This window comes from Culicoides brevitarsis, chromosome 1 (assembly GCF_036172545.1).
Source record: "Culicoides brevitarsis isolate CSIRO-B50_1 chromosome 1, AGI_CSIRO_Cbre_v1, whole genome shotgun sequence".
In the NCBI taxonomy this organism is placed as follows: Eukaryota; Metazoa; Arthropoda; class Insecta; order Diptera; family Ceratopogonidae; genus Culicoides; species Culicoides brevitarsis.
The window spans coordinates 22,446,788-22,474,395 of record NC_087085.1 but is presented as its reverse complement, the minus strand read 5'-3'; the positions used below and the strand labels follow the sequence as shown (position 1 = coordinate 22,474,395).

At 32.5% G+C, this 27,608-nt stretch overlaps 6 protein-coding genes across 8 annotated transcripts; 4 read left to right on the top strand and 2 right to left on the bottom strand.

Moving 5' to 3' along the window:
- Positions 1-416: 416 nt before the first annotated feature.
- On the top strand, positions 417-1,711 carry LOC134828080 (small ribosomal subunit protein uS4). The gene is made up of 4 exons (XM_063841036.1): positions 417-476; positions 672-911; positions 983-1,169; positions 1,474-1,711. The coding sequence occupies exons 2-4, from the start codon at positions 689-691 to the stop codon at positions 1,646-1,648; spliced, it is 585 nt and encodes a 194-aa protein (XP_063697106.1). The 5' UTR covers positions 417-476; positions 672-688; the 3' UTR covers positions 1,649-1,711.
- Positions 1,712-1,895: 184 nt separating this feature from the next.
- LOC134828079 (tryptophan 2,3-dioxygenase) lies at positions 1,896-4,278 on the top strand. The gene is made up of 8 exons (XM_063841035.1): positions 1,896-2,001; positions 2,673-2,830; positions 2,889-3,022; positions 3,084-3,443; positions 3,508-3,652; positions 3,715-3,819; positions 3,880-3,973; positions 4,040-4,278. Exons 1-8 carry the CDS (start codon positions 1,973-1,975, stop codon positions 4,194-4,196), a joined length of 1,182 nt encoding a protein of 393 aa, XP_063697105.1. The 5' UTR covers positions 1,896-1,972; the 3' UTR covers positions 4,197-4,278.
- A 1,151-nt stretch (positions 4,279-5,429) lies between these two features.
- Positions 5,430-9,597, top strand: LOC134836560 (potassium voltage-gated channel protein eag). Its single transcript, XM_063851752.1, has 16 exons — positions 5,430-5,546; positions 5,608-5,720; positions 5,781-5,912; positions 5,971-6,083; positions 6,141-6,284; positions 6,346-6,442; positions 6,504-6,658; positions 6,722-6,913; positions 6,973-7,131; positions 7,197-7,491; positions 7,557-7,685; positions 7,743-7,888; positions 8,010-8,173; positions 8,240-8,441; positions 8,505-8,747; positions 8,810-9,597. Exons 1-16 carry the CDS (start codon positions 5,530-5,532, stop codon positions 9,512-9,514), a joined length of 3,006 nt encoding a protein of 1,001 aa, XP_063707822.1. The 5' UTR covers positions 5,430-5,529; the 3' UTR covers positions 9,515-9,597.
- Positions 9,598-12,374: 2,777 nt separating this feature from the next.
- LOC134827653 (inositol 1,4,5-trisphosphate receptor) lies at positions 12,375-23,135 on the bottom strand. Its single transcript, XM_063840402.1, has 27 exons — positions 22,996-23,135; positions 22,889-22,919; positions 22,654-22,834; positions 22,260-22,590; positions 21,958-22,191; positions 21,544-21,862; positions 21,103-21,487; positions 20,238-21,037; positions 20,013-20,168; positions 19,646-19,944; positions 19,021-19,208; positions 18,311-18,956; positions 17,998-18,230; positions 17,742-17,942; positions 16,725-17,680; positions 16,540-16,651; positions 16,164-16,290; positions 15,729-16,097; positions 15,090-15,657; positions 14,639-15,017; positions 14,268-14,583; positions 14,032-14,204; positions 13,807-13,971; positions 13,565-13,742; positions 12,917-13,437; positions 12,698-12,859; positions 12,375-12,636 (listed from the first exon to the last, which is right to left on the bottom strand). Exons 1-27 carry the CDS (start codon positions 23,051-23,053, stop codon positions 12,544-12,546), a joined length of 8,181 nt encoding a protein of 2,726 aa, XP_063696472.1. The 5' UTR covers positions 23,054-23,135; the 3' UTR covers positions 12,375-12,543.
- A 107-nt stretch (positions 23,136-23,242) lies between these two features.
- Positions 23,243-26,096, top strand: LOC134838228 (rho GTPase-activating protein gacN). The gene is made up of 6 exons (XM_063853709.1): positions 23,243-23,636; positions 23,702-23,911; positions 23,973-24,551; positions 24,609-24,754; positions 24,837-25,370; positions 25,459-26,096. Exons 1-6 carry the CDS (start codon positions 23,339-23,341, stop codon positions 25,942-25,944), a joined length of 2,253 nt encoding a protein of 750 aa, XP_063709779.1. The 5' UTR covers positions 23,243-23,338; the 3' UTR covers positions 25,945-26,096.
- LOC134838233 (U6 snRNA-associated Sm-like protein LSm1) lies at positions 26,013-26,804 on the bottom strand. Of its 3 annotated transcripts, none has more exons than XM_063853716.1 (4): positions 26,717-26,804; positions 26,612-26,649; positions 26,383-26,548; positions 26,013-26,325 (listed from the first exon to the last, which is right to left on the bottom strand). In XM_063853716.1, the coding sequence occupies exons 2-4, from the start codon at positions 26,631-26,633 to the stop codon at positions 26,094-26,096; spliced, it is 420 nt and encodes a 139-aa protein (XP_063709786.1). In that variant the 5' UTR covers positions 26,634-26,649; positions 26,717-26,804; the 3' UTR covers positions 26,013-26,093. The 3 variants fall into 3 exon arrangements, with proteins under 3 accessions (XP_063709786.1, XP_063709788.1, XP_063709785.1); XM_063853718.1 differs by having other exon boundaries at positions 26,612-26,645; positions 26,717-26,785; XM_063853715.1 differs by having other exon boundaries at positions 26,612-26,766.
- Positions 26,805-27,608: the final 804 nt, after the last annotated feature.

The following is a 27,608-nucleotide window of genomic DNA, read 5'->3' as shown; positions in this document are numbered from 1 at the left end:
TAAATTTTGGGCAATAGTTTTCAATTAAAGTTTGAAGAATACAATGACAAAAATAAAATAATCGTCGAAAGGACATCAAGTTTGTTTCAAAAATGAATTAAAGAGATGAATAAAAACCAAATTTCCAGATTCAACACTGGAGCTCCAGCATAATACCGCGTTTTTTCTTCGAAATGCGGTAAAAAGTAGAAAAAATAATTTTAATAATCAACGTTCAAAGGCCTAAATTTAAAAAAAAATCCCGCCGTTACGAGCTTTCCATTCCGAACACCGATGGCGCTACAAGCACGTTGTCAACATCCTGGTTGGAGCCACCAAAGCGGATGTGCGGCAAAAATTGGAAATAATTTTGAGACGGAGTCGAATGGAAGTGATAACTCAACCTAAAATGATTGTCGAACAGACTCTCTGTTTCAACTAAACCGAGGATGCTTGCCAAACATAACTCTCTCTTTTTGATTTTTCAACTCGTGGTGGTAAGACGTGTTCCATATGTTTTGTTAAAAAACCAACTTTAAGAACAAATCCTTATCAATATTGCACGACACAATTGTACATCAAAGATTGCTAACATATAAATTTGTCCAAAAAGTTGTCTTTTTTTTTGTTAACAATATAAAAAAGTAGTTGTTTCATATGCCATGCCTAACCTTGTTTCTGTTTTGTTACAGTGTGAAACCGCAGAAAGATGGTAAATCATCGGGTTCCGTCAGTATTTTCGAAGACGTACGTCACCCCTCGTCGTCCATATGAGAAACCACGTTTGGATGCTGAATTAAAAGTCATCGGACAATTCGGTCTCCGTAACAAGCGTGAAGTATGGCGTGTCAAATACAGTTTGGCTAAAATCCGCAAGGCTGCCCGTGAATTGTTAACTCTCGAAGAGAAGGATGAAAAAAGATTGTTCCAAGGTAATATTATACCTTGTAAATGACCTAGGTTTCAAAATTTTTAATTTTTGTTTTTTTATTTACTTTCATAGGTAATGCCCTCTTACGTAGATTGGTGCGTATTGGCGTATTGGATGAGTCCCGCATGAAGCTCGATTACGTTCTTGGTTTGAAAATCGAGGATTTCCTTGAACGCCGTCTTCAAACTCAAGTTTTTAAACTTGGTTTGGCCAAGTCTTATCATCATGCTCGTGTTTTGATCCGTCAAAGACATATCCGGTAAACATATAATATTGATATTTTCATGAGGTCCACTTGAATATACATGCAAAGGTCGTGCCATTTACACGAAACTTTGGTTTTTCACTATTTTGAAAGAATGGCGAAAACTACAAGTTTTCGTGAAATGGCTCGCTTTGAATATATTCTACGCCTCTTTCATAAGAACCGAAGCTCATTATGATGAATAATGAAGGTAACGTATGGCACATTTTTAAATGCTGCTTAGTATCGCGGTTCGAATTTCAATGAAATCAAATTTATTACAACCTTTATTTTTTTTTATTATTATTTCGTTTATTAGGGTTCGCAAACAAGTTGTCAATATTCCATCTTATGTAGTCCGTTTGGATTCGCAGAAACATATTGACTTCTCTTTGAAATCACCCTTCGGTGGTGGCCGTCCTGGTCGTGTCAAGAGAAAGAACCTCAAGAAGGGACAAAGCGGCGGCGGTGCAGCTGAAGAAGAAGAGGATTAAATGAAAACTTGAAATGTCAATGTTAATATTTTGGAAATAAAACATTGATTAATGAAACAAGAACCTATTCTTTTACCTTAAAAATGTAAAACTTGAAAGGCTTCATTCATATTTATTTGTAACATTATATTTTTCAAACCATTCAGCATGTATCACTTTTCATTTTGTGTGAACACGAATAATCGACCAACTCCAATATCATCTTTTTACTTTATTACATAGATAAGGAGTTTTAGTCTGATTTTGGTATTTGTCGAGAGCGGACACACATTTCGACCTACTTTAAATTAATCGCAATTTCAAAAAACAAAAAAAAAACTTAAAATGAGTTGTCCCATAGGAGACCAACATTAGTGCGTAGAGAAAAAAATTTGTTATTTCGAAAAACATTCCGACTGAATATTTGAAAATTTGCATATTTTAAAATAACATAATACTGTTGTTTTAATAAACAGTCCTAAGAAAATAATGACAAAAAATACCTCATATATACTATAGGTTGAAACTATAGTTATAAATTTGAAAACACTTGTAGTAGTTCGTTTATTACCTACTCTTTAGAAATATTCATCTCAGTATTCAGTAACTGATAATGTAGAATTATAATAAACTTACAACGAACTTGGGATGACCATAATTATCAAAAAATTTAATTGGATCGTATATTACGTAATTTAATCATGTTTTTTTGTCAGGATTTCATGTTTTAGTTCAAAAAAAAAAAAAAAATGTTCCGAAAAACGATTTTCGGGAATTCTTTTAATTTTTATTAAATTCCTATATCTCAAGAGCGCTTCAAAAAACGGAAGATAAGTGAACACGTGGTTAATTCGTTAGTTGTCGACGAAGAGTCAGTTCAAGAGTTCTTGATGGATTAATTTTATCATTATCTTGACATATTTTTATAATTGATTGGCAAGATTTATCAACAATATTTGCACGTCGAATATTCAATCAATAATTATTTTTTTAAACCATGATGACAAAACAAAAATAAACCGTTTGATTATTGTAATTTTTTTAGTGGTAATGCACAAAATGGCGAACATCTGGGTTCTGAAGCTGGAATGTTATATGGAGAATATCTTATGTTAGATAAAGTTTTAACATCCCAACGGATGCTCTCCGCTGAAGGAAAACAACCTGTGCACGATGAGCATTTATTTATTGTAACTCATCAAAGTATAATTTTCATTATATTTAATGTTTCAAAACACATAGAAAACATTTTTTATTTTAGCATACGAATTATGGTTCAAACAAATAATTTTCGAGCTAGATTCAATTAGAAATTTGTTCAATGTGGAAGTGATCGAGGAGTCACGCACTTTGGAAATTTTGAAACGTTTGAATCGTATCAACATGATCTTAAAAGTAAAATTGTTTCAAACCTAGTAAACTTTCAGCAAAATAAATAGTTATTTATTTTTCTCAGCTCTTGGTCGATCAAGTTCCAATACTTGAAACAATGACTCCTCTGGACTTTATGGATTTCCGGAACTACTTAGCACCTGCATCGGGATTCCAAAGTTTGCAGTTCCGCCTTCTTGAAAACAAATTGGGAGTCAAAACGGAACATCGTGTGAAATATAATCAAAGTTATCATCAAGTATTTGGAACGGATGAAAATGCATGCCGTTTATTGGAAAAGTCTGAAACTGAGCCTAGCTTGTCTGACCTGGTTCAAAAGTGGCTCGAACGGACTCCTGGCTTAGAAGAAGATGGTTTCAATTTTTGGGGAAAGTTCCAAGAATCTACTGAACAATTGTTAAAAGAACGTGAGGAAAGTGCAATGGTTCGTTTTTCAAAATATTCAAAAAAAAAAATCAATTTATCTTAAACAAATTCATTATTAAAAGAATGAGCCACATGAACATGTACGAAACTACCGATTGATGGATATTGGAAAGCGACGTGAAGTGTACAAATCTATATTTGATCCCGAGGCTCACAACGCTCTTGTCTCTCGAGGTGAACGTCGATTTTCACACAAAGCTTTGCAAGGTAAGTTCAGATCTGGTTTAAAAAAGAAATACATTTCATTTGTCCTATTTTGATCTATTTAGGTGCTATCATGATTACGTTTTATCGGGATGAACCAAGATTTAGTCAACCACATCAGCTTTTAACATTGCTAATGGACACAGATTCTCTCATGACAAAATGGCGTTGTAAGTTTTGTCTTGTTTATACATCTTACATTGTAATAAACAAAACTTTTTAAACAACAGACAACCATGTGCAGATGGTACAGAGAATGATCGGAAGTCAACAATTAGGAACTGGTGGCTCATCAGGTTATTTATATTTGAGATCAACTTTAAGGTAAACTCACACAGCAAGACAAAACTTATTTAATACGTTTAATTTTAAAATTATTTGCATTTTTAGTGATCGTTACAAGGTATTTCTTGACTTATTCAATCTGTCAACTTTCCTTATTCCACGTGAAAATATGCCACCACTGACAATGGACATGCGAAAAATGTTAAACTTAGGCTGGGGAAATACGGTGGTCGAGTCTTCAGCCAATGGTAAAAATAAATAATTCAAAATGAAAATGATACAGAGTTGTATCCCTTAAAATGAAATAATAAATAAAGCCTGTTTCAACAAAAAAAAAACAAGCATTTTTGTTATTTTAGTATCGTTTCAAATTTAAAATATTTTTTTAAAATTTATTAACAGGACATTTCCTATAAGATCTGTAAATTGAAAAGGTAAAATAACAAACACTTTTCCACTATGTTACTGTTCATGCGCAAAATATAGGCCACAAGTACAAGTATTTTTCTTTCATTACTATGTAGCTGAATAACGCAGTAGTATTTATAATAAGACGAGTAAAGTCCTTTAATCTTCCACATAATTTCTAAAAGGATTGTCAATTTTACGTGAAAAAATCTAAAGAATATTAATATTTGTAAAACAAATGGTTTGCTGGTATGGATCTAAAGAAAATGAAATGTACAAATTAAAAGAAGTGATCTTAAAAAGGACAAATATTATATAATCGATTTAATTTTGCTCGCGATGTCTTTCCATTGTTCTTCATATGTGTCAAATTCAGGTGTAATTAAATGGTGTGTAACAATTATGCTTTAAATAATCTGAAAAAAAAACTAAACAAACACACACTAAAATTAGATAATCCTAAAAACAACACAATTGATTAAATAAAAAACTTTATTAGTTGAGGCAACTATATATCCCTTATCCCTATCCTTACATTTATATTAAAAAATGAAAGTTATAATGTTCACATAGCGTGTCTAGTATGGTTTTTTTTTAAATTGAAAGATATACATACTTATTATGTTTCTTAATGAAGAATTCTACATAAAGAATAAAATTTACACATTAACCATAAAAAAACTAAACAAGTTTATTTTTCACAACTTCGATTCATTTAAAATAAAACAGTTTTTTATAATATACCTAATTTTTAATTCTAAGTTATAACTAACAAACATGAGTTTTTTTCTTTTTAGACGTTTTAGTTCAATTAATATGGAGAACAAAAATGGAAAGAAACTACAAAAACATATTTTGTTAAAATTATAATAAACAATCAACAACGTCAATATTTCGTGATATCATTAATTAACATTTCAAGCGATATTAATAATATATAAAAATGCCTGGTGGAAGAAGAGGACTTGTTGCGCCACAGAATACTTTTCTGGAAAACATAATTAGGCGGTCTAATTCTCAAGGTACACATATGTCTAAATTTGGCAACTTAAATCAAATTTGACTCCTTATTATGATTTTTAGCGGACAGTTCATTTTTGTTAGCAAACGCGCAAATAGTCGACTTCCCCATAGTTTATTGTAATGAATCATTTTGCAAAATCAGTGGCTACAATAGAGCTGAGGTGATGCAAAAATCATGCCGGTATGTTTTAGCCTGTCAATTAATTTTCGGTCGAAACAATGTTTTCATATACTTTTCACAGATGCGGTTTTATGTACGGAGAGCTAACGGAGAAGGAAACTGTTTCAAGGATTGAATATGCCTTAGAAAATCAACAGCTAGATCAATTTGAAATTTTACTTTACAAGAAAAACAGTAATTATTATCATTCTTTTCCGACTACTATTATTTTGTAACATTTTGTTTTGTTTATAGAAACACCATTATGGCTTTTACTACAAATTGCACCGATTAAGAATGAAAGAGATGTAGTTGTTCTTTTTTTGTTGACTTTTCGTGATATTACGGCTCTCAAACAACCCATTGATAGCGAAGATAACAAAGGCGGTAAGTTCAAATTCATATTATTTAGTTCCAAATAGAACGAAATTGGTTTTGTTCTTAGTTTTGGGACTCTCCAAATTTGCTAAGCTTGCACGATCCGTTACGAGAAGTCGACAATTTAGTGCACATCTTCCAACACTCAAGGATCCTGGAAAGCAATCTAATTTAGGGCATGTAAGTATTTTACATTCCAATTATCAATACATTCCACATGTATATTTTCCATTTTAGATGATGTCTTTAAGCGCAGATGTCATGCCTCAATATAGACAAGAAGCACCAAAAACTCCTCCTCACATATTATTACACTATTGTGCATTTAAAGCAATCTGGGATTGGGTGATACTGTGTTTAACATTTTACACAGCCATCATGGTAAAATACACTCTAAAAGCTAAAATATATTAAAATTCAATATTTTATCTTCAATTGTCAGGTACCATACAATGTAGCCTTTAAAAATAAAACGTCTGAAGATGTTTTCTTGTTAGTAGTAGATTCTATTGTGGATGTTATATTTTTCATTGATATTGGTGAGTCTGAGTACCTCATAAGGCGCTAAGTCTTTAACAAACTTTGATTGTCTTTCCATAGTTTTAAATTTTCATACAACATTTGTTGGGCCGGGCGGGGAAGTCGTAAGTGATCCAAAAGTGATTCGTATGAACTATTTAAAGTCGTGGTTTATCATCGATCTTCTGAGTTGTCTGCCGTACGATGTTTTCAATGCATTTGACCATGATGATGATGTAAGACTTTTTCATATTTTTCTGTATCATATAATATTCAAAAGACAATACAATTTGTTCTAGGGAATCGGATCACTGTTCAGTGCTCTCAAAGTAGTCCGTCTCTTACGGTTGGGCAGAGTTGTCAGGAAATTAGACAGATATTTGGAATATGGAGCTGCTATGTTAATACTGTTATTATGTTTCTACATGCTTGTTGCACATTGGTTAGCGTGCATTTGGTATTCGATAGGAAGAAGTGATGCCGACAATGGGGTACGTAATGCAAATTTAGACACTTTGAATCTTTAACATAGTTTTTTTTTGTTTTTTAGATACAAATTAGTTGGTTGTGGAAACTGGCCAATGTCACTCAAAATCCATATTCATATGTATGGTCTAACGAGTCTAAAGCTGTTGAGCTAGTCAATGGGCCGGATAGAAAAACCATGTATGTCTCTGCACTGTATTTTACCATGACGTGTATGACATCGGTACGTATCAAAAGATATTTGAAATTTAGTAATTTTCTAAGTCTTATTATTTTTTCTTTTTGAAGGTTGGATTTGGAAACGTTGCGGCAGAAACTGATAACGAACGAATATTTACTATACTTATGATGGTGATCGCTGCACTCTTGTATGCCACTATTTTTGGTCATGTTACGACAATTATACAGCAAATGACTTCTGCCACTGCAAAATATCACGATATGCTGAACAATGTTCGAGAATTCATGAAGCTACATGAAGTTCCAAAAGCTCTAAGTGAGCGAGTTATGGATTATGTTGTTTCTACTTGGGCAATGACTAAAGGTTTAGATACCGATAAAGTGCTTAATTACTGCCCGAAAGGTAGGTTGTTAAATTTTGCACAAATTGCTTGTAATTTTTTATGCTTTTTAAAATTTATATTTTAGATATGAAAGCTGATATTTGTGTACATTTAAACAGAAAGGTATTTAACGAACATCCAGCATTTAGACTAGCATCTGATGGATGTCTACGAGCTCTGGCTATGCATTTTTGCATGTCACATTCCGCCCCAGGTAAAAAAGAACCTATTTATAGACCGATTAATATATCATAAATTAATGGTCTTTAAGGTGATCTATTATACCATACTGGAGAAAGCATTGACAGTCTTTGTTTCATCGTAACTGGTAGTTTAGAAGTCATTCAAGACGATGAAGTTGTTGCTATTTTGGGAAAAGGAGATGTATTTGGTGACTCGTTTTGGAAAGACTCAGCAGTAAGTAATATGTAAAAAAAAAACCTTTTCTAGTGCATGAAAAGAGCAAACTTAACTTGAAGTTTGTTTTGAAATAGTTAATTCTTTAAATTTAAACAATTCAATCTAATCAAACACTTAGGTTGGGCAGAGTGCTGCAAATGTTAGAGCTTTAACATACTGTGACTTGCATGCAATCAAAAGAGATAAACTGTTGGAAGTATTAGACTTTTATCAAGCTTTTGCAAATAGTTTTGCTAGAAATCTAGTTCTAACTTACAACCTGAGGCATCGACTAATATTTAGGTGGGATTTTAATTTAACGATCAGAAAATGCATGATGTCTTATGATTTTTTAACGTAATATTCCAGAAAAGTGGCTGATGTTAAACGAGAAAAGGAACTAGCAGAACGGAGAAAAAACGAACCTCAATTAGGATCAAGTCAAGATCATCTTGTTAGAAAAATATTTTCCAAATTTCGGCGTGCACAGCAGCCGGCGTCTGGTACCAAAGAGTGTAGCTCTGCGCAAAGTGATGTTGAGAAAGGGGAATCTGAAAGTGAAAAAACTAAGGTTTCTATTGTTTCTTTCTTTGCTACCTAATTCACATGACTAGATCTATATTTTTAACTTTAGCTACCCGCAAAGCTTACGCTAACGGATGATAATCGGGCTTTATCATCAATTGCGTCACCATCCCCATCTCCATCTCCTTCATCTGGACCGCCATCTGCTAAGCCACGAGGAGCCAGTAAGTGGGGTCGTCTATTAGGAAGTGCAAGTGTTGATTCGGCAAGTGACACTAGTACAAAAATGGCTGTATCTCGAAGTCTTAGCGCAAGAGAAAGTTTACGTGAAAGTGCACAAGCTGGAAATAAGGTATATTTTTATATACCTTTGAATTGATTCTTAATCGACTAATTTATTATTTTTCTTTACAGGTTTTCCCTAAGACAAGTAAATTTTCTCCCGTACCTGCACAGCAATTATCTCGTCAAGATCCGATAGACGAAGGAGGAGAAGTTGATTCCATATCATTGCGAAAAGATTCCCGCGTCTCTGTAGAAAAGCAACCATCAGAACGTGATAGACTTCTAGATCCAAGCACGGCAAACCGCGAAAAAGAACGAGAGAAGGAACGTTTCGAAAGAAATCTCGCTTTAGAACGTGAACGTCAAATTGAAATGGCTAGTTCAAGATCAACAACATCAGAGAAATATGACACGGGATTAAGAGAAGAGCCTGCTATACTGGCTCAAAGGGATTTAATATCCACTGTTTTAGATATGAAGGTTGATGTTCGGTTAGAAATGCAACGTTTAAATCAGAGAGTCGGAAGAATAGAGGAACTCCTTAATGAGCTTCTAAGTAGATTGTCTATAGAGTCTTCAGAGCAAAACACTCCGGGAAATGAACAAGTTCCAACTACGACGTCTTCCACTGTGGCTCTAACAGTCCCTTCAACCAGTACGGCAGCGGGTGGAAATGGATTAGGACCAATTCTGTTGAGAAAACGTCGGTCTAAAGCTCGAAAAGCGCCCATGCCACCCACAACAAGTCCAGAGCAAACACATTTATTGGAGGGAGAGGACTCACAAGCAACCCACAGCAGTGAACCAAAGGCGCATAAGCGAGATTTTCTTTAGCCTTCTTAAGTTAAACACCAAGATTATTTTGAAATGCTTGTAAAACTTTTGAGCAATACCTTTTTTATTTTCTTTAATTGACACAAATTGATAAATTTTCTAATGATTTTGAGATTCATAAACATTGCTGGTCTTTGAATATGATATAAATTTTAATAGAATTTCAATACTTTAACTAAATTCAAGTTCAACGGACATGCTCACAATATAATTTATCTAAAAAGCATGAACTTTTTATTTCGTTTGATTCACAAAATCAAAAATAATTTAGGTAGTTACAAAATTATTTAAAAACGACTAATTTGTTTCATCTCCCAAAAATAAAAGTTGATTGTAGCATCAAAAAATAATGCATTAAATTTTAGTATTTACCTATAATGAGGTGGAAAATTTATCTTCTTACAGAGGACTGAAATAAAATGGTTTCAGATCAATTGAACTATTTTTGCTTCTTGCTACATAATCTATTTTAAATACAGTGTAAAAATCATAAGCTTATTACTACTCGAAGGAGATAATTAATACTAAATATTAAAAAAAAAAACATCAACTGCGAATAGACGACTTCTTGTAAACATAGAAGTTCGCAAAAAGTTTTTAATTAAAATCATAAGGGACGTGTATAACTCTACGATAATAAGAAGACTACTAAGTAATATTACAAAATATTACTCAACATTATTACAATCTGATCTAAGTGCTTTTATATTAAAATATGTAAATACAAACTTACATATATTACATTACAGTTTTGTACACTTAATTCAATGATTAGAATTGCGAGCATTATCTTATGTTTTTTACATCAATTATCAAATATGTATAGAAATTCTAAGTTAAAATCACATAGGAAAATTAAAAATACACGAGTTGTGATCGAACAATTATCATTTACTTTTGTAATCTTAAGGACATATTTACATTTTAAAATAAAGAGATTTGAATACTACGTGTCTATACTTTAAGATTAAAGTAAAATTTAATTAATCGATAATTTGCCACGTGATCTACGATTTTAAAAAACAAGTAACCCACCTCAGCCACATTACGGTTGAGTTTTGTGGGCATGTGATCTTATTATTTACTTTTGAGAATTGTTGTTACTTATACAATTAAGAAATAATTATTTAAATAAAAATTATAGCAAATATATTTAAAAAAATCACACACATTCATATATGTTATTATTTAGAATAGCAAAATCTAAATGAATCGTTACAATCAATCTTTTAATAAAATCTTGAAATTTATATTCAACTGCCGTAAAATTTTCTGTATCGAAAAATTTAATATACATATATGAGACAAAAATACCTATATCAATCCCACTTAACACATGGCAGTATTTCTTATTTGTATAAAACCATTTTTACTAAAAAAATCGATATTCTTAGAGAAAACGTATTACTTTATTATGGCCGTTACAATGGTTTATTTAAATTATACTGATCCTACTTATCACTTTGTAATTTTTAGAATTTATAATAAAAAAATAAATATAACAATATGATTTGAAAATAGTTTCGTATATATAAAAAATTTGACTGTTGTACCGATTTAAAGCTAATTTTTATCTTGAAAGTTAAAATAGCGTAAATATGGATTTTAGGAAAAAAAAATTAAGGATGAATGAGAAGAAAAAGGAAATTTATAAGTAGAACATAATCACTAACGTAAATTAAAAAGAATTAAAAATGTATTAAAATACATATTAGTAATTTATACTTAAACCACCATATAAAAATTAAATCAATAAAGAACACACAATAGAATACTGCTTCAATAGTTTCTTTACTTTACTTTATTTTTAGAAAAATATATCAGTATTTTTTTTTTTTTTTTGAATTATTCAACAAAAATTTGCATCACAACATAATAATAAAATTCACACACCTTAAGCAAAATATATTATGGCCAAATTTGCTCTCGTTTGTTTTCTTAAAAAATAATATTTCTTTTATCTATTATGTTTTTTGAGAGCGTATGCTCAGATTCAGGTTTTTCTAATAATTTTTAAAAACACTTATTATCTTTCAGGTACTTTTAATTTAAGGTAAGGGTGTTCCAAAAACATTTTCTGTTTCGCGTTACATTTTTGAGATAAAAACCCTGAGCGATGGGGGATATAGAAATTTTAAATAGATTTTCGTTTTTAGTACTATTTCGTATGGAAAAGTAATAAAATTGTTCAATTTTGAATTATTTCCTATGATATTGTTATTAAATTAATACTTTGACTTATTTTTCCAAAAATTATTTTGAGAAATTTTTCTAAAAAATTATTTTAAAATTTTTTGATCGTTATTTTTTGTAAAAAATTAATTCTTGATTTTTTAATCGAAATATTCATTAATAACCTCTAAAATAGTCTAAAATGTCAAAATTGTTGAAAAGCAACTAAAAATTTGCTAAAAAAGCTAGCAAAACTTGATTTCTTAAGTCATTTAATATGAAAGAGTATTTCAAAATATATCTCCCATGGTCATTTTTCATAAAAATTATGGAGGAGAAAACGCGAGACAAGATACGTTTTTGTGACACCCTAAAGTATTTAAAAAAATATCTGTGAAATGTATGGAACAGAAAATGTAAAATAAATCAATATTTGTTTAGGATTTTGCAAATTTTTTTACTTACACGTTTTTCGAAATCTACTTAGTTCTATATACTCTACAATGTCGTAACAGTTAACAAAAATTAAATATTAAGAGGGATTTCAATCGAAGAAAATATTACAAAAACCTAATTATTTAAAACACACAGAACACAAATTTAAATGCTTGGAAAATTTCATTTCATTCCAAATCAGCTTCTACAGACTGAAAGCTTAAAAAAAGTTTATAACTTTTTGATAAAATTTATTTTAATTAACAAACATTGTACATAAACATTTTGATTAAATATTTTCAACTATTGTAATATGATTCAATTTTCTAAGTAAATTGTTTTTGTTTATAACAGAAAATTATTGTATACATTTTACTTTGAAGTACGATACACTCCATGTTTCCATTATTTGTTTCTCCATCTTATACCAGTTGTAAATTATTAAACTGATATGATGCAGAAGAAGTTGGATTGAGGAGTCCTAATCGTTGTTTCTGTTTCCTTTGTTCCGTCATCTAATAATAAAACAAAAACAAGTGAGTTTATGTAAGACGTTAACAAAATTTTAAGAAGTACCTGATCTTTTAGTTCCATAAGTTGAACAGATAACTTCGATACCAATGTCTGAGTTGATTCTAAATGCAATTGTAAGGTTCGAAGTTCAATTTGTTCTCCATCTCCATCGATCGCTGCCAAAGACATTGCTCTTAGTCGTGGGAACCAATCCAATATACAATCCTGTGAAACAAAAAGTATTAGGTAATATTACGATAAATCATACGAAAAGAGAATTACCTTAACCATTGCGTGTACATAGCTCTCAGGACCAGTAAACTCAGTAGGATCCTTTACTTTTACTAAAACAATAAAATACAAGTAGTGCCACATATTGTGTTCGTGTTTGATGTGTTCCTCGAAACTGACAGTTTTGTTATCAAAAGCAGACCTGTTCAGACCGCAAATAAAGCAAGTATTCTTCAAAATTAATTCTTTTTGTTGCTTTTCACTTCTCAGATCAGCAAATGTATCAATAATAACACCAAAGATAAGATTCAGAACGATAATTATGACAACGAAGAAGAAAATTAAGTCATAAATTACTCGGGCTACAAACAGACTCTCTTTGCTACTTGGGGCCCTAAGGATATCACCAATGCCCCCTCCGTTCCTCAAGCCTTGATTTAAAGTTGTTATGATACACATCAGCAAAGAATCACATGCTCTCTCTTTTGTTTCTCCTCCGCCATCTACCATTCCACAAATATCATTTTCCTTTGGCAACATGTGGCTTTCTACTCTTTCATCTTTTTCAAGATCTAAATTAAAGAAATTTTGCTTTTATTAATTTTAGGCATACCCAAACTTATTTTTAATTGTTTATCCCAAATTTTTACCGCACAAGAAAAAATGCATAAAAAAATGGTTAAACACTTTCATGCATACTTGATTCTTCCTCCACGGTAATTAAGAAATCATCTTTGAAGAACATGTAACCGACAATGGAAAACATATACACCAGAATTAGAGCTAAGATTGCTGTCAGTATAATAGATCTACCATTTCTCGTAACCGATCTAATGACGTTCAATAAAGTTTCTTCTCGATACACTATATCAAACAACTGAAAATATTATTTTGGAATAAATGTTAAATTTCAAATTAAGAAACACATTTTATCTTCTCACCAGCACTGAGTAAAAGAATGGATGTAATAAGATTCCACACGTACAAAATGTAATGTAACCAAAGTGATATAAAAGTTCAGCATCGGTTAGAATTGCTGTCAATTTCTTCTCTAGCGTACCATGATTGCCCATAATACTAACCATGTGTATTCCTTTAAGACCCACCTTAAATTTTAAAAAATAATTTTTCATCTATCAATAACATTACCCAATTTTAAAATATACCGTTAATGATCCTAATATCCATAAAGTAGGCTCGGGACCTATAGAAAATATTAGCCGAACTATTAGAGTTGCGGCAAATGCTCTGATACACGAAGTCTTTGGCAACATTATGACGAATATAAAAGATACCAGTATTGCACCCCAAATTAAATTGGAAAAGTAAAAACTTAATTCTAGAATGATAAAAATGTTATTAATATTTTGTAATTAAAATATCATTTGGGAAGAATCACTACCTGGGACGTTATTTTCGAAAGGATAGAAAAATGCCACAATCAAATTGATCAAAAGAACAAAGTTAAACAAAATATTGCTCCAAAGTGTTTCCAAACTGCTAATCCAAAACAATGCTGGTTGAGCTCTTAACTTTTTTTGCCATTTCATTTCGATGAACATGCTATCTGTTCTATCAAAAAAGTCAGCAACTTTTGAACCTTGGTCATCTCTTTCTGCAGTGTTTAAAACCGTTACTTTTGTATCTTCAGTTAAGTATTCACAAAGTTCCGGAATGGGAAAAACAATTTGTTCCAAACTACGATCTTGTCGGACAATCTACAGAAAAAAAGTTCCTGCATTCAACTTAAATTCTAAATTAAACAATTATCACCTCAATTTGTGCTGTATGAGTTGCATAGTAAGACAAAGCCTTATTATTTTTGGCATCAATCCCGCTGTTCTCGCGATTCTTCAGCAATGAAGCCAATTCTTTATTGTGTTGAGCCAACTGATGACTCAAAATATAAATGTTGTGTCCTACTTCTTTTGGAGATACGCCTATGTCGTCGTTGTCTTCTCCTCCGTTCAAGTCATCCTGATCATCCAACAATACTTCTTCTTGATGAAAAGCACGGCATGCGACATCAATTAGTTGTTTTGGATTCATGTTGTACAGAATTCTTTCTGCATTTTCACTATCTCCACGAGATTCCATTATGGCAAGCAGTAATTTGGAAGCATTATTTTTCAACTCCAACACAAGATCCATTCTGAAATGAGCAAATTATGTGGCGAATTTTTGGTGAGACTGATTATTAGGTAATTGAAGAAATGTAATTTACCTATTTTTTCCCAAAGGATTAATATCATTCAGTATTAATGCAGTAATGATATCAAGACCATTAGACTCGTGAGTTGCAATGCAATTTTGATTTTCGTGACATGGGCCTTGACAATACTCTGTCAAAGTCTCTAGTGTTTGATTGATAAGAGCAACGTTATTTTCATTGATGTATAATCCTAGTAAGCCTAAGCCACCGGTTGTAGAGCCACATATGCAATCTAAGAACATTAATGTTTCAGACACAAGATTATAATTAGTCTTATAATGTTGATTTCTCAAAAGGTTTTGCATATCAGGATTATGGTTTTCGCACAGCAACTGAAGAAATCGTAGAATAGGTTGCATAACTAAAACCTTGGCAGACAACTTATTCTTTTCGTCTTTATCTTTGTGCTTTTCCATTTTTTCAGCCAACATATCTTCCAAAGCGCTCCCAATATTTGTAATTGACGTGTCTTCGCCCGGAGAGAGGCTTCTTGCACTTGCATATGCCTTAGATGTCGCCAAACCTGCTGTATTTAACTCTTCACGGAATTCATCTGTGATGACGATACCATTCGATTTTGCTATAAAAACACCGAAAAGTCACAAATTGTAATATTTGGAATAAACACTGTGAAAATTAAAAAATATGTACCGTGCTTTCTACTAAACTTTTCTACATCACGCACATCTTGCTTATTCTCATTAGCTTTGACGTTCATTTCAGTTGTGTTAACAGTGACAGTTGATTTGATTTCTTGTTGTGAGTCCTTCATTTTATCGTAAAATACTTTGAAAAAAGCTTGACTCAAATCGTTACTTTGGAATTTGTTAAACATTCCTTTTTGTATAATAGAGTTGCCACCTTCCAATAATGCTATTCCTAACTCTACTGCCTCAACAAATATTGATGGCGAATTGACAGATTTAATGACCAATTCTACAACTAAATCTGAGGCACCTTCCTTGTCTAAATGATTTTGCACTTCATGTAAAGACCTTCCTGCCCGCTTCAAGTATTTTGCTATAACAACAATACAAGTAAATATTATTATGACCATTTTTATCACTACCACAAAATGAATATTACCTCCAGGACCATGAATAACAGCAGTATTAGCTGAAACTACTCGTTTCTCATCTCCAGCATTACTAGGTTTACGACAAAATTCATTACCAAAAAATCGTTTTAGCAGATTGAATCGCAAAACGGCTCCCTAATTAAAAAATAAATATGTTTTAAAATACATGTTATTCAGTAAAATTTTAGAAAATGTTTTGAATTTCCTCCTTTTTTATTTTTATCTCATTTATTGATGAAAAGCGACTGTCCCTCGTTTCTATTTTTTTTTTTTTTTTTTGAAGAGATATCGTAAGTTTAAAAATGATTTTCGGTAGTACACCTATATACCTAATTCTTGGAATTTTAGCGAATCCAAAACATTTTCGACTGTTGTATTTCTAACCTTTTCACCGTAGTCAGAATCTATAGCCATCATTTCCCTAAGTGTCCTTAAAACCTTCACACACAGTTTTTCTTCCTTCTCTTCCAACAATTTTTCCGTATGTTTAATTAATCTTTTGTGTATAATAAAACAAATTGACTTTTTAGAGAGATTAATTTTGTTTTAAATAGATGATATACAAATACCTTCTAATGAACCCGCCACTTTCACATTTTTTACGAGATTCTGTTCCTAAAGGAAAAAGTAATTCAGATCTATATAAAATGTCAACTAACAAAGATTGTTCCGCTTCTACAAGAGGTTTTAACTGATCCTCTAAAAGTGATACAATATCTTGCAATCCTTCGATGATACTTCTATCAAGTCGCATTATTTGTGATTGTGATTTTTCAAGTTTAGTTTGCTTAGACGCTAGTAACCATTTGCTTGTTTGACGTGTCAACATAGCTGTTTTATTAAACATTACTAAAACTTGAGCATCCAAGTCCGAAGGCAGGGCTATGCCTCGACATTTTGCAATTTCCGAAAGTGTACGTATGCAGTTCTCTACGTTGAATCTTTTTGCGGGCGTCAACCACTTGCATTGTGAAATCCTATAGGCGGATTGCAGCAATTGCACAAATATTAGTTGACGTTTTTGGACTGTAGTACATTGGTCACTAAACGGACTGTTAAAATAAGAAACAAGTATCATCATAATTTCATTGATTACATAATTTTCCAATGCGGAATCAGGTTTGAGCCCGCTATTGATAAGTTGCTCCATGTCAATCAAAAATGACTTTTCAAAAAGGCTCCACATATGATTTGATGAATAAATTTCTTTCATTTCTACTTCTGTGTCTATGTAACAATGATTTAGAAAACCCACATAGGCTTCTTTTACTTCAACAACGCAGTCGGGATGACATATCATAGCAACAATATCATCTAGGGCTAAGAGGCTATTGCATTTTATCTCGGTATAAACATTTTTTCCCATTGTACAGCATCCAAGCAATTTAACTAGTTCAATGTGATACTTCAAAGGACTATCGTCCACCAATGTTCCCTCTTTGTATTGGCGCATAATATCAATAAAAGTGTTGAAAGAAGATTTGTCGTTGTAGAACACAAGGACTTCTTCGCCAGCATTCACCAACTACGAAAATAATGAAAAATAATAATAATAAAAAAATAAAAAAATATTATATTAAGGCTACCTCTTGCATAACCATGTCTTGCGATTTTCGTATAAACTGATTTTCAGCTTTAACGATAGTTTGTAAAAATTTTAAATATTCGACATAACGCCCGTGAACCTCAATACAATGCACAAAATGCTGCACCACTTTTTCACCAACTTCATTGCACAACGATAAGTTGTCCTTGAAAATCGCACAAACAGTTTCAGCTTCAAGAATCTAAAATAAAAAGTTGAAAGTAGCAGTAAACTTGCAGTTCTTCATTATAACTTACACCGGGGTTAAGAAACAACAACTCCAACTGTTGATACAAAAGAATTTGATTTTGGGGATTACCAAGACAAAAGTTTTGCAAAAATTCATGTGCTAATCGCATAAGTTCATGCATACGAACGTCCTCTTTCTCATCAAATGGTATTTGAAGTAAATCTAATACAACCACGTGGACACCAACATTTCGCAGCAATCGCTGTTCATGTTTTCTTGGTTTTGATGTTTCACTGGCATCTAAATTAATAAAAATACACAGAATTAACATAGTTCATCAGCTCAGTAGGTATATTATAAAATTTAAAAAAAAAACAAACCTGAGACTTTACACAATTTATTCATTCTTGTAAGAATTTCTTCTATTTTTCGATATTCGATTTCTTGATCTGGATGTAATGTTTGGGTATCTCGTTGCTCGGACGTACTCAACTTGTTTGGTTCTTCATCGCCATAATCATGTTTTTCACTGTCATTTTTCTTTTTGCCCCCTCCCAAGTTTTCCTCTGCGTATGTTTTTGATTTGAAAACCCACAATTCGGACTTTTCAACACTTTGTCTTAGAATGTCCAAATCTGATTTAATTTGCTTGTACGATTCAACATCACTATCAGACACAAGTAACTGGACTTGTCGAAATGCATGTAAAACCTCCTGACGCTGACTAAAGTGTCTAAAAAGCAAATGTAATGCCCCTGATACTAATGGAGGATAATCGTGCATTATTAAATGTAGTAAGACACGTAAGAAGGTCCTTCCTCCTTGTCCATCTAGATCAAGATTGGACGAGTCTTCCGAAGAACTTCCAAATATATTTTCTGCTTGACTACTGATCGATTCTAGGTCAATATTTTTTTGCCGCATATTCACGGAATCTGAATTCAGGTGTTCTGTTTCATCAAATTCACGTTTAAATATCGACAATAGACAACTGATACGGTAATCCAAACGGACATCTAATATAAACTGAAATGTCGAATGTAATTATTCGATTCGTCAGACATTCGATGTACTTCCATATGTTACCTACCTGTAATATTTCGATAATTTTCAGTTTCGTGTCCATAACCAATGGATACTCTTTCATCAATTGAGTCACAGATTGTCTTTGTTGCACCGAAATTGAGGGCGCTACAATTGCGGTACTTATTGAACCAAGTGTGAGGGACGTCATTACAGCTCCCATGTCACCGATACTTCTCAAAACACCTCCTTCAGCTGTTGGGTATCAAAAAACAACAGAACGAATACATACAATCAAAGTTTCATAAAAAAAATAAAATTTAATAAAAAGTCATGCATGGAAATCAAACAATCCACAAGCTAAAACTAACAACGTATGCAAGAAAAGAAACAAAAAAAATACATAGTTAAAACTTCAAACTGAGAAAACGTTTGAAATCATACTTAGAAACTACACAAGAACTTACTATATAGTCATGTTCTAATGAATAATTTATATAAATAGTACAGTAAAGTTGGCATCCTGATAACGAACATTTCCCAATAGAAAGTAAATAGTTAATGCAAAAACTAGATCACATTTAAAAGAGATTTTGTAGTTGAATTGAATATGAACTTATACGAGTTAGGTAAATAAATTATCTAAATAACCTAAATAAACTTTGAATTTTGTAAAAATGTCAGAAACTTACATTCAATATCTCCTGTCGGAAGATTATTATCTCCAAAATCAGTCTCGGACACACAATCAAGAATGCTGAGTAGTGTTTTTGTTAATCGAAGTAAATCACTGAAGCTATAAAATCCAAAATAAATTAAATCGCGTGCTAATTTAACTACTTCGAATGTTAGCTTATTTTGTTCAGCATCACTAAAAAGCCACATTTTTGATGCTACATTACACAAATAATTTTCCACAAAAGTAATTGTTGAGTTGAACTTTGCACGAACCTCTTCTTTATTGGTGTCTGGTTGTTTATTGCTATCATAACTAAATTTAAAAAAAAGATTTCAAGACGTTCAGAATCTCCAATTAATAAATTAATAATGAATGCTTACTCATATATTGACATAACTGATGGAATTTCGGACCAAAGTCTTGCATATTGAATCGGATTTGCAGGCTCTTGTGGATCTCGATCAACATGTAAGTGCAACATTAGTTTACAAAAGGAGGCTCTCAATTCGTAGGGAATATTTTCATCGGCCATAGAGCTGTTAAATTTAATGTTAAATATTATGAAAACTTTTTTAAACATCAATCATTTGAAAAGGTATGCTTACCGCAAAATCAAATCAATATTCAATCGTGGCGACAAGTTGTTAAGTGCTAGGTACTGGCGATTCAAGCACATATTCGAAAAAAGATTGAGTTGGTGACGATAGTAATCGATGATTCCCTTGTCTTCCTTTTTGCCTAATTTGACTCCTTTGGCAAGTTCAAAAATCGGTTTGAAACGACGTCTGTTGTGCCATATTAAAACAACTTCTTTCATTTTGTCCTTCTCTTTGTTATTGGACGATTCTTTCAGCACCTCTGACGTTTCGCTTTCATTAGTTTCATGATCCTTGAATTCCAAAATACTCGCCAATTTTTCTTCATTTAGCTCGCGTTTTTTATCACAATCGACCATAAAAGTCTCAATTAGTATATCTAAATTCTTGGGGCTTAACACACTTTTGCAAATGAGTTCTTGCGTAACTGCTATTGCTTTCTTGTTTGAAACACATAAGTCGGATAAATAGTCTAAGAACCTTGGTTCCCAATCCACCATGTTCTTTCGCACTAATCCAACAAATGTCTCTATTTCAGCCCCGGTTATGTGTTTTTCTAGAAGTTTTCGATTGTTGTGTAACAGAGCTGTAATCGTATCTTCTGCCAAAATATCATAACCAATTTGTTTTTGCATTAGACCAAAATGCTTTGCAATATACTCTTGATTTTTTCGATAATCTTGTTGACTTAAACGAAGTATTCTGTAACACAAGCGAAATATATGCTTGAAGGGTGCGTTTTTTGGATCTCCAAGCTCTTCTATTTTCAAAAAAGGCTCGCCATCTGAGGTTTGCACAATAAAGGGACCCTTGAATATTTATTTTTTTAATGAATAAAATACTATTATTAGTAACGTTGAAACTTTCGACTTACCTGTAATATTTTAAAAAGCTGTTTCAATATGTACTGTTCTCGTAACAGTTTCTGACGATCACGATTGGGATTGTTAATCGTTAGCTCAAGAGCCTCACTTTTGTTCTGCTCATTCTCTTGACCGGCTATAAAATAAATAATGTCTTGCAATAATGCTGACAACGATTTTCTTTCATTTGTTGATAGCGTTCCGTTCTCTAGCTTCGTACTCATAGCAGACAGGACCTTACATGCGTCATTTGCAAAATCTAGATCTCTTACTTCAACAGGCGAAACTGGTATCAATGCAAATGCTTCTTTGTCCTCTTTGATTGGGGAGCATCCAACTTTTGACATAACTGGCTTGTCATCATCTATATCGATTGGGATTGATGTTGCATGTACCCTAAAATGGAAGTTTTTTCGAATGTCTGGAAATTTTCTTTCTGCCTATTTACATACCAAGTATTTGAACATAAGTGACGTAAGCGCACATAGCTTGATTGTGGAACTAGGCTATCGCCTCTAGTTAACGTTGTGGGATCGAGCTCAAAAACCGTTGCGATGTCTGTAGAGTACGGAACACTTATCAATTTGAAACCGTCTACGTGCTGAGATTGCTCATGAATATTCTCGAGATTAAGAGATCCAACCATGTCCGTTTCAAGTTCGGCTGCCAAATAATAACCTGTAGCCAAATGTTTGAATCTAAACAAAGAATCCCAATGTCCTGCGCCTCCTCGACACGGATCATGTTGAACGACTTCACATTCCCACAGCGCTTTACGGGAAAAAGGTACGATGTTATAAATCATTCGAATTGCTTTGTTTCTGCTTAATCGCAGTTAAATTTAATACATGCATATATGAATTTACCTTTGCTACTTGTTGCTGCTGTGGCACTAGTACGACCTGTTGTACGGAGAAAAACATGTTGTTGCTTTCGATATTCATCCATAGTGAGAAATTTTTCTTGTTCAGCATGGAAGAGCCTGATTACATCTCCGCCTTTCAATATGTCATCTTGATTTTCTCTGTGTTCCATAAACAGTGTTATTTTCCAAGATGTAGATGAATTCAATACATTTACTTCTTTGCATCCCGGATTATCTGCGATTCCATAACATTAATAATGTAACGTATATAAAATTTGTACATTGCATTCTAGAATAAAATACCTAGTAATTCGTAATTTGCAGAAACATGCAAATTTTGTTGATTTGCATTAACGGGCTTCAAAATGACTTTATCACCAAGCACAACATTATCACCTGTTGACCGAAGTTTGTAGAACGGCATCAAGTAAAACCACGATCCTTCGTTTCCATTTGCATCCAAATACACTCTCATCGCATTTTTCTCCAACAGTGAGGGAAGTCTCTTATTTACCGTCACATATTTGTTGGATTTCAAATGTAATAGTTGAACTACACTCCCATATTGCACAATCGCTCCAAGCAGTTTTTTATTTTCCGATTCGTTTTGTTTCTTTTCAATCTCAGCTGCATGCTATTACAAAAAAAAAACAAATAATGACCTACATTACCTACAAACGTAGTGTGATCTTCTTACATGTAGTCTCTTTAAGAGACCTGTATCGGTGTTTGATCCTTGTTTTGCTGCTTTCCAGAATTGCTTTTGAGCTGAGTATCGGTTCATGGGACACAGTTTCACCAGACAGTCCCGAAACTTTTTCGGAGGATTTGTCAGGTCACCAGCAGACGGACAAACAACAATTCTGTCATCTACCAATCTAAATAATTTTGATTAATTTGTAAAAAATATTAAGGAAACTCGTTCAACTTACCCCAGAGTACTCAAAAATCCAGAGACATTTCCTGCAAAAAAGCAAAACTTTAATTTTTTTTCTTTTGCAAATAAGTATTCTACATTATTAAAATGGTTTGTGGTTACCTTCAGCAAACAGGCTGATAATGTCGTGCATATGAAGAAAGCTCGACCCGATCTCCATATTCGACACTTTAGGACTTCATTAAATCGATTTAAGGAAAAAGATAATTATTTCTCTTTGAAGGTACCTAAATGTTCTTTTATTTATTTTGACACAAAATTGAGGTTATTCGCTACTGGTGCATTGTGCCATAGGTCTTTGAAATGTTCCCAACGGATATTCGCGCAAAATTGACACAAACTCAACGGTTTCACAAATGTTTGCTGCTAAAAATAATAAAATTTGAAATTTTTCGTCGAAGAATAAAGAGACTACTGAAAATTGGACGTAAGATTTTTGAAGCTGATGAACGAAATGGATGACAGTCAGATCCAATCCAATTTACGTATCGCCCAAAAGCTAGAAGTGGAGAATAATGGGCAGTTCCTCACTTTGTGTAGAATGCACCTTTCCTTTGAGATTGATTTGGAACTGGAAAACAATGAACCGGGTTCCGATCAAAAGACCAAATCAAAACTTTGGAGTAAGCTTCAGTGGAAGAGCGGCAAAGCTTTCCCAACATCATCGGAAGTCACACCAAATCTATCTGAATCTATCATAAACCAGATTCAAAAGTTAGTTATATTTTTGGAAAGGAAAGACAGTAAGTGCTGTGATTTTATTCTACCTGGACAATATGTTGTTTTTTTTTTAATTATTTATTTCTAGACATAACACAGGAAGGAATATTTCGGAAAACTGGAAGCTTAACGCGACAACAAACCTTGCTGAAAAAACTCACGGAAGACGAAGATTTGTCCATAGAAGACTGCTCGTATACTGCACATGATTGTGCTAGTGTCTTAAAAACCGTTTTGGCAGAATTAGACGAGCCAGTAATAACTTTGAATTATTTCTTTGCTTTTCAACAAGTAGCCGGTGAGAAAAATTTGTTTTTAGTATGTAAAACTTGCTTAAGAACTCTGATTTTATTTTATAGATATCTACAATACTAAACCTGATTGCAAAATACATGAGAGTAGACTTCTCAATTCACTTCAACTGTTAATGTTGTTGATTCCCAAAGAGAATCGAGCCCTTTTAAAGTTGGTTGTCAAGATATTAAACAAAACTATCGAGCATGAACAAGAAAACAAAATGACTGCTGAATCCCTTTCAACTCTTTTCACGCCACATTTGGTTTGTCCACGGAAACTCAGCTCAGAAGCTTTGTACAAAGTGGCCAAAACAATGTATAGCGTGGTGAGCTTCATAATTAAAACTGGAGAAAGTGTCTTTTACATTCCGGAAAAACTTGCTACAGATATAAGAGCGTATTTTGCTGAAAAAAACAGAAGAAAAACTATGTCACCCGAACAAATTCTCAACGAGAGTGTAACGTCAGAAAAAACGGCACACACGGTTTTTACCTTTATTGATCGAGAAAAAACAGCAAAAGCTCACGATACCGAAACAACTGATACAGCTCTAGCAAATTTGTATGCATATATTGTATCTCTTCCAGAGTCCTCTCGAAAGAAAAAACTGATTCACAAGTTCAATAAGGAAAATGGAAAGGGTAAGAATATGTTTTTTTTTTGTATTTTGATAAATTCAATGTAAATTGAAATTTCAGGGACTCCGTTGCAGTTTTTAAATGGACAACGAGAAAAACATTCCACAGGTTTGTTAGCAAAAACTTTGGGCAGTTCGATCAAAAAACATATATTCCAGAAAAATTTCTTATCAAAAACACCTAAACGTGGCAGCTCATCAAATCAGGTACGAAATACTTCTCACGACCTAAAGCTCTGTTACTAGAAACTGGTGTTGCTAACATTTAATAATCTAACTAATTTTCCAGACTCCTAAGAAAACAGCAAAAGTTTTATTTTCTGACACTCCTCGCTTGACGAGTACCGAGAAATCAAATTTATCGATGAATAAATCACCCGAATCTGTAGAAATTCTTTCTGCAGACTCTGTTCACAAATCCATTTTGCATGAATTTCATTTAACACAAAAAATTAGCACCAGATCAATATCTGATTCACATTTGAATAAAAGCTATGATCCTCTCTTTGACCAAACACCACCATCTAAAGAGAGAAGTGCAAGTGTTGGAGACATTCATAATTTAGTAGAAAGCAAAGATGAAGTATTAAAAAGTACGTCAACGACCGAGTTAAATCGTGAAATTCTTGTTAGTGCAGAAAGAAATGATATCTCAGAGGAAGAAGATGAAATTGATAAACCTAAATGCATGTTTTCTCCTTCTAAATCCACTAACACCGAGTTTGATGAAATTCACAACACACCTGCTTTGTATTCGATTTCTAAAAGACTATCTATGTCACCTATTACTAAATCAACTAAACGAATGCCAAAATCTATGCAGGTACATATCTATCATTTTACTTGGGTTTAATAACTCTAATATTTTTCATTCCAAACAAATTTAAAAACTATTTTTTCTCTTTTCACAGGAGCAAATCATGACTCCACGTTCTAGGAAACCCATAACTGCTATTGAATCTTTGTCTTCCGAAAATAAGTCTAATGTGTTTGAAAGTTTACTAGAAGAGTCTGAAGTCGATAATGCAAGTGTGCAAGACGATTGTACAAATTATAATGGAGTGCCTTCCACAGTCGTTACTTGTGATACGCAAGAATCTGTTTCAAATACATTTAAGGAGTATTTACTTAACCGAAGTGTAGTGATCACTGAATTGTCTGACGAGATTCCGGATGATGACGCGTCATTTACCAGCCACCCTGACGATTTTATTGACGACATAAAGGATTTATCCGAGTCTCAAATGAGTGACACTATGTTGTTTTGCCTCGATGGTAACGATCCAACGAATGATGAGGTTATTGTTTCGAGAAAAAGAACGATGGACACCATTAACGATGAGCATCTTTTGAAAGAACCAAGTTCAAAACGTTTTGTTGGCGAAACATCGTTATAAGCTCTGAGGTGATCTCATACATGTATGGATAAGGAAATATGCATATCATTATTAAAACATGTTTCCAATTGTAAAATTATATTTAATTATATTTGATGTTGATAAAAACAACACACATGAAATTTTCAATAAACATGCTTTGGAAAAGCTTACATATTAAAATTTTCCTGTACCAGTTCATTTGTGCTAGAACTCGTTAGTCCACGTTCCTTGAGAGCTTTACTCATAAGTTTGTTTTTCTCATACCTCGTTTCTTGTTCTCTCCTTTGAGCATCCAAAATTTCTTCGACTGAGATTTCTTTCAAAGGTAGTTTTGATTCTTTCTCATTGTCAATCTCCCCAAGCAACACTACATTTTCACCTCTTATGATCATCGTACCTCTGGAAATACAAAAAGTTTTCTATAAAACAATTGGAAGCAAGCATTTCCGACGTTACCTCGGAATATCTCCGTATTCTTGATCGACGTGAATTCTTTCAATCGTATTGTGAAGCACTAAATTAGCAAACTGATCACAGCTTCTTAAGTAACCTATCAGAGTACGACCGTCTCGCAAGAGAATCATCAGTTTTTTGTCAATTTCGTCCAACAAATGAGCTGTGCCTGCAAAAACATTTTGGAAATTAAATAAAATTTGGTCTCATGTTGATAAATTATTCTATTAACCTGCTAAAGGATTATCGTCCATTGCCAAATGAATCTTTCTATCAACAATATTAAGATAAATATAAAAAATAAAATTGAAATTGACCAATATGTGTTAATATGTACCTAATATTTATTTAAATTTTTGTGCAAAACAAAAACGAATTTGAGTGAACCAGAATGACAGAAGCAACCCTCTGATGTCTAAATGTAGAACTAAATTGATAAACAATTGAAATGCGGACGTTGATTTCTCATTAGCTTGTAAATCAAGTAAACGAATTTTTTCAGACAAAACTCATTTCGGTATACCAAAACAAAATCATCTCAAAATGAAATGGGCTAAAAATACTTCAAAAAGTACAAAGGATCTGCATTAAAGACGATTCCAAAAGTATGAAGTACAATAGATTCCTTTGAGGAATTGTGATGCGATTCATTATCATCATTATCTATGTGAAATGTAGGATGGTTTTGAAGCGCTTAACAAATACATATTTTAAAGATCACGGGACATAATGGATTCCTTTGTATAAACTGAATCAAACAAGAGTTCAAAAGCCTTTACGAAGAATCTAAAGAAATTGGACCAAACGTTTGCTTATCTCTTTTTATCAATATACGACAGTTGACGAAAAAAAAAAGTTAACTGAATATTATATATTTCTTTATTCATATACTTTTTAAGCTACATTAACTTTACAATAAATTTCTTACATAAATTAAATTTTCAACTATTTATCACTGTTTCCTAAGTTGAAATTATCTAACAAAATGACTTATTTTGAATTTTCTTGTTATTTTGTGTAAACTACTTCATACTCATAAATAAATTATTTAGTTGAAAAAGCTGAATCAAACATCAAGAAATTTGTTTCATCTTGCAATATATAAACAAATATTTGTAATTTCATTACAAGTTAGAGTTAATAAACATGAGCACGAACTCATTTTTTACACAATATTTTTTTCTTTTTTGTATGGCATAGATAACTGCTTACATTTTTATGCATTATTC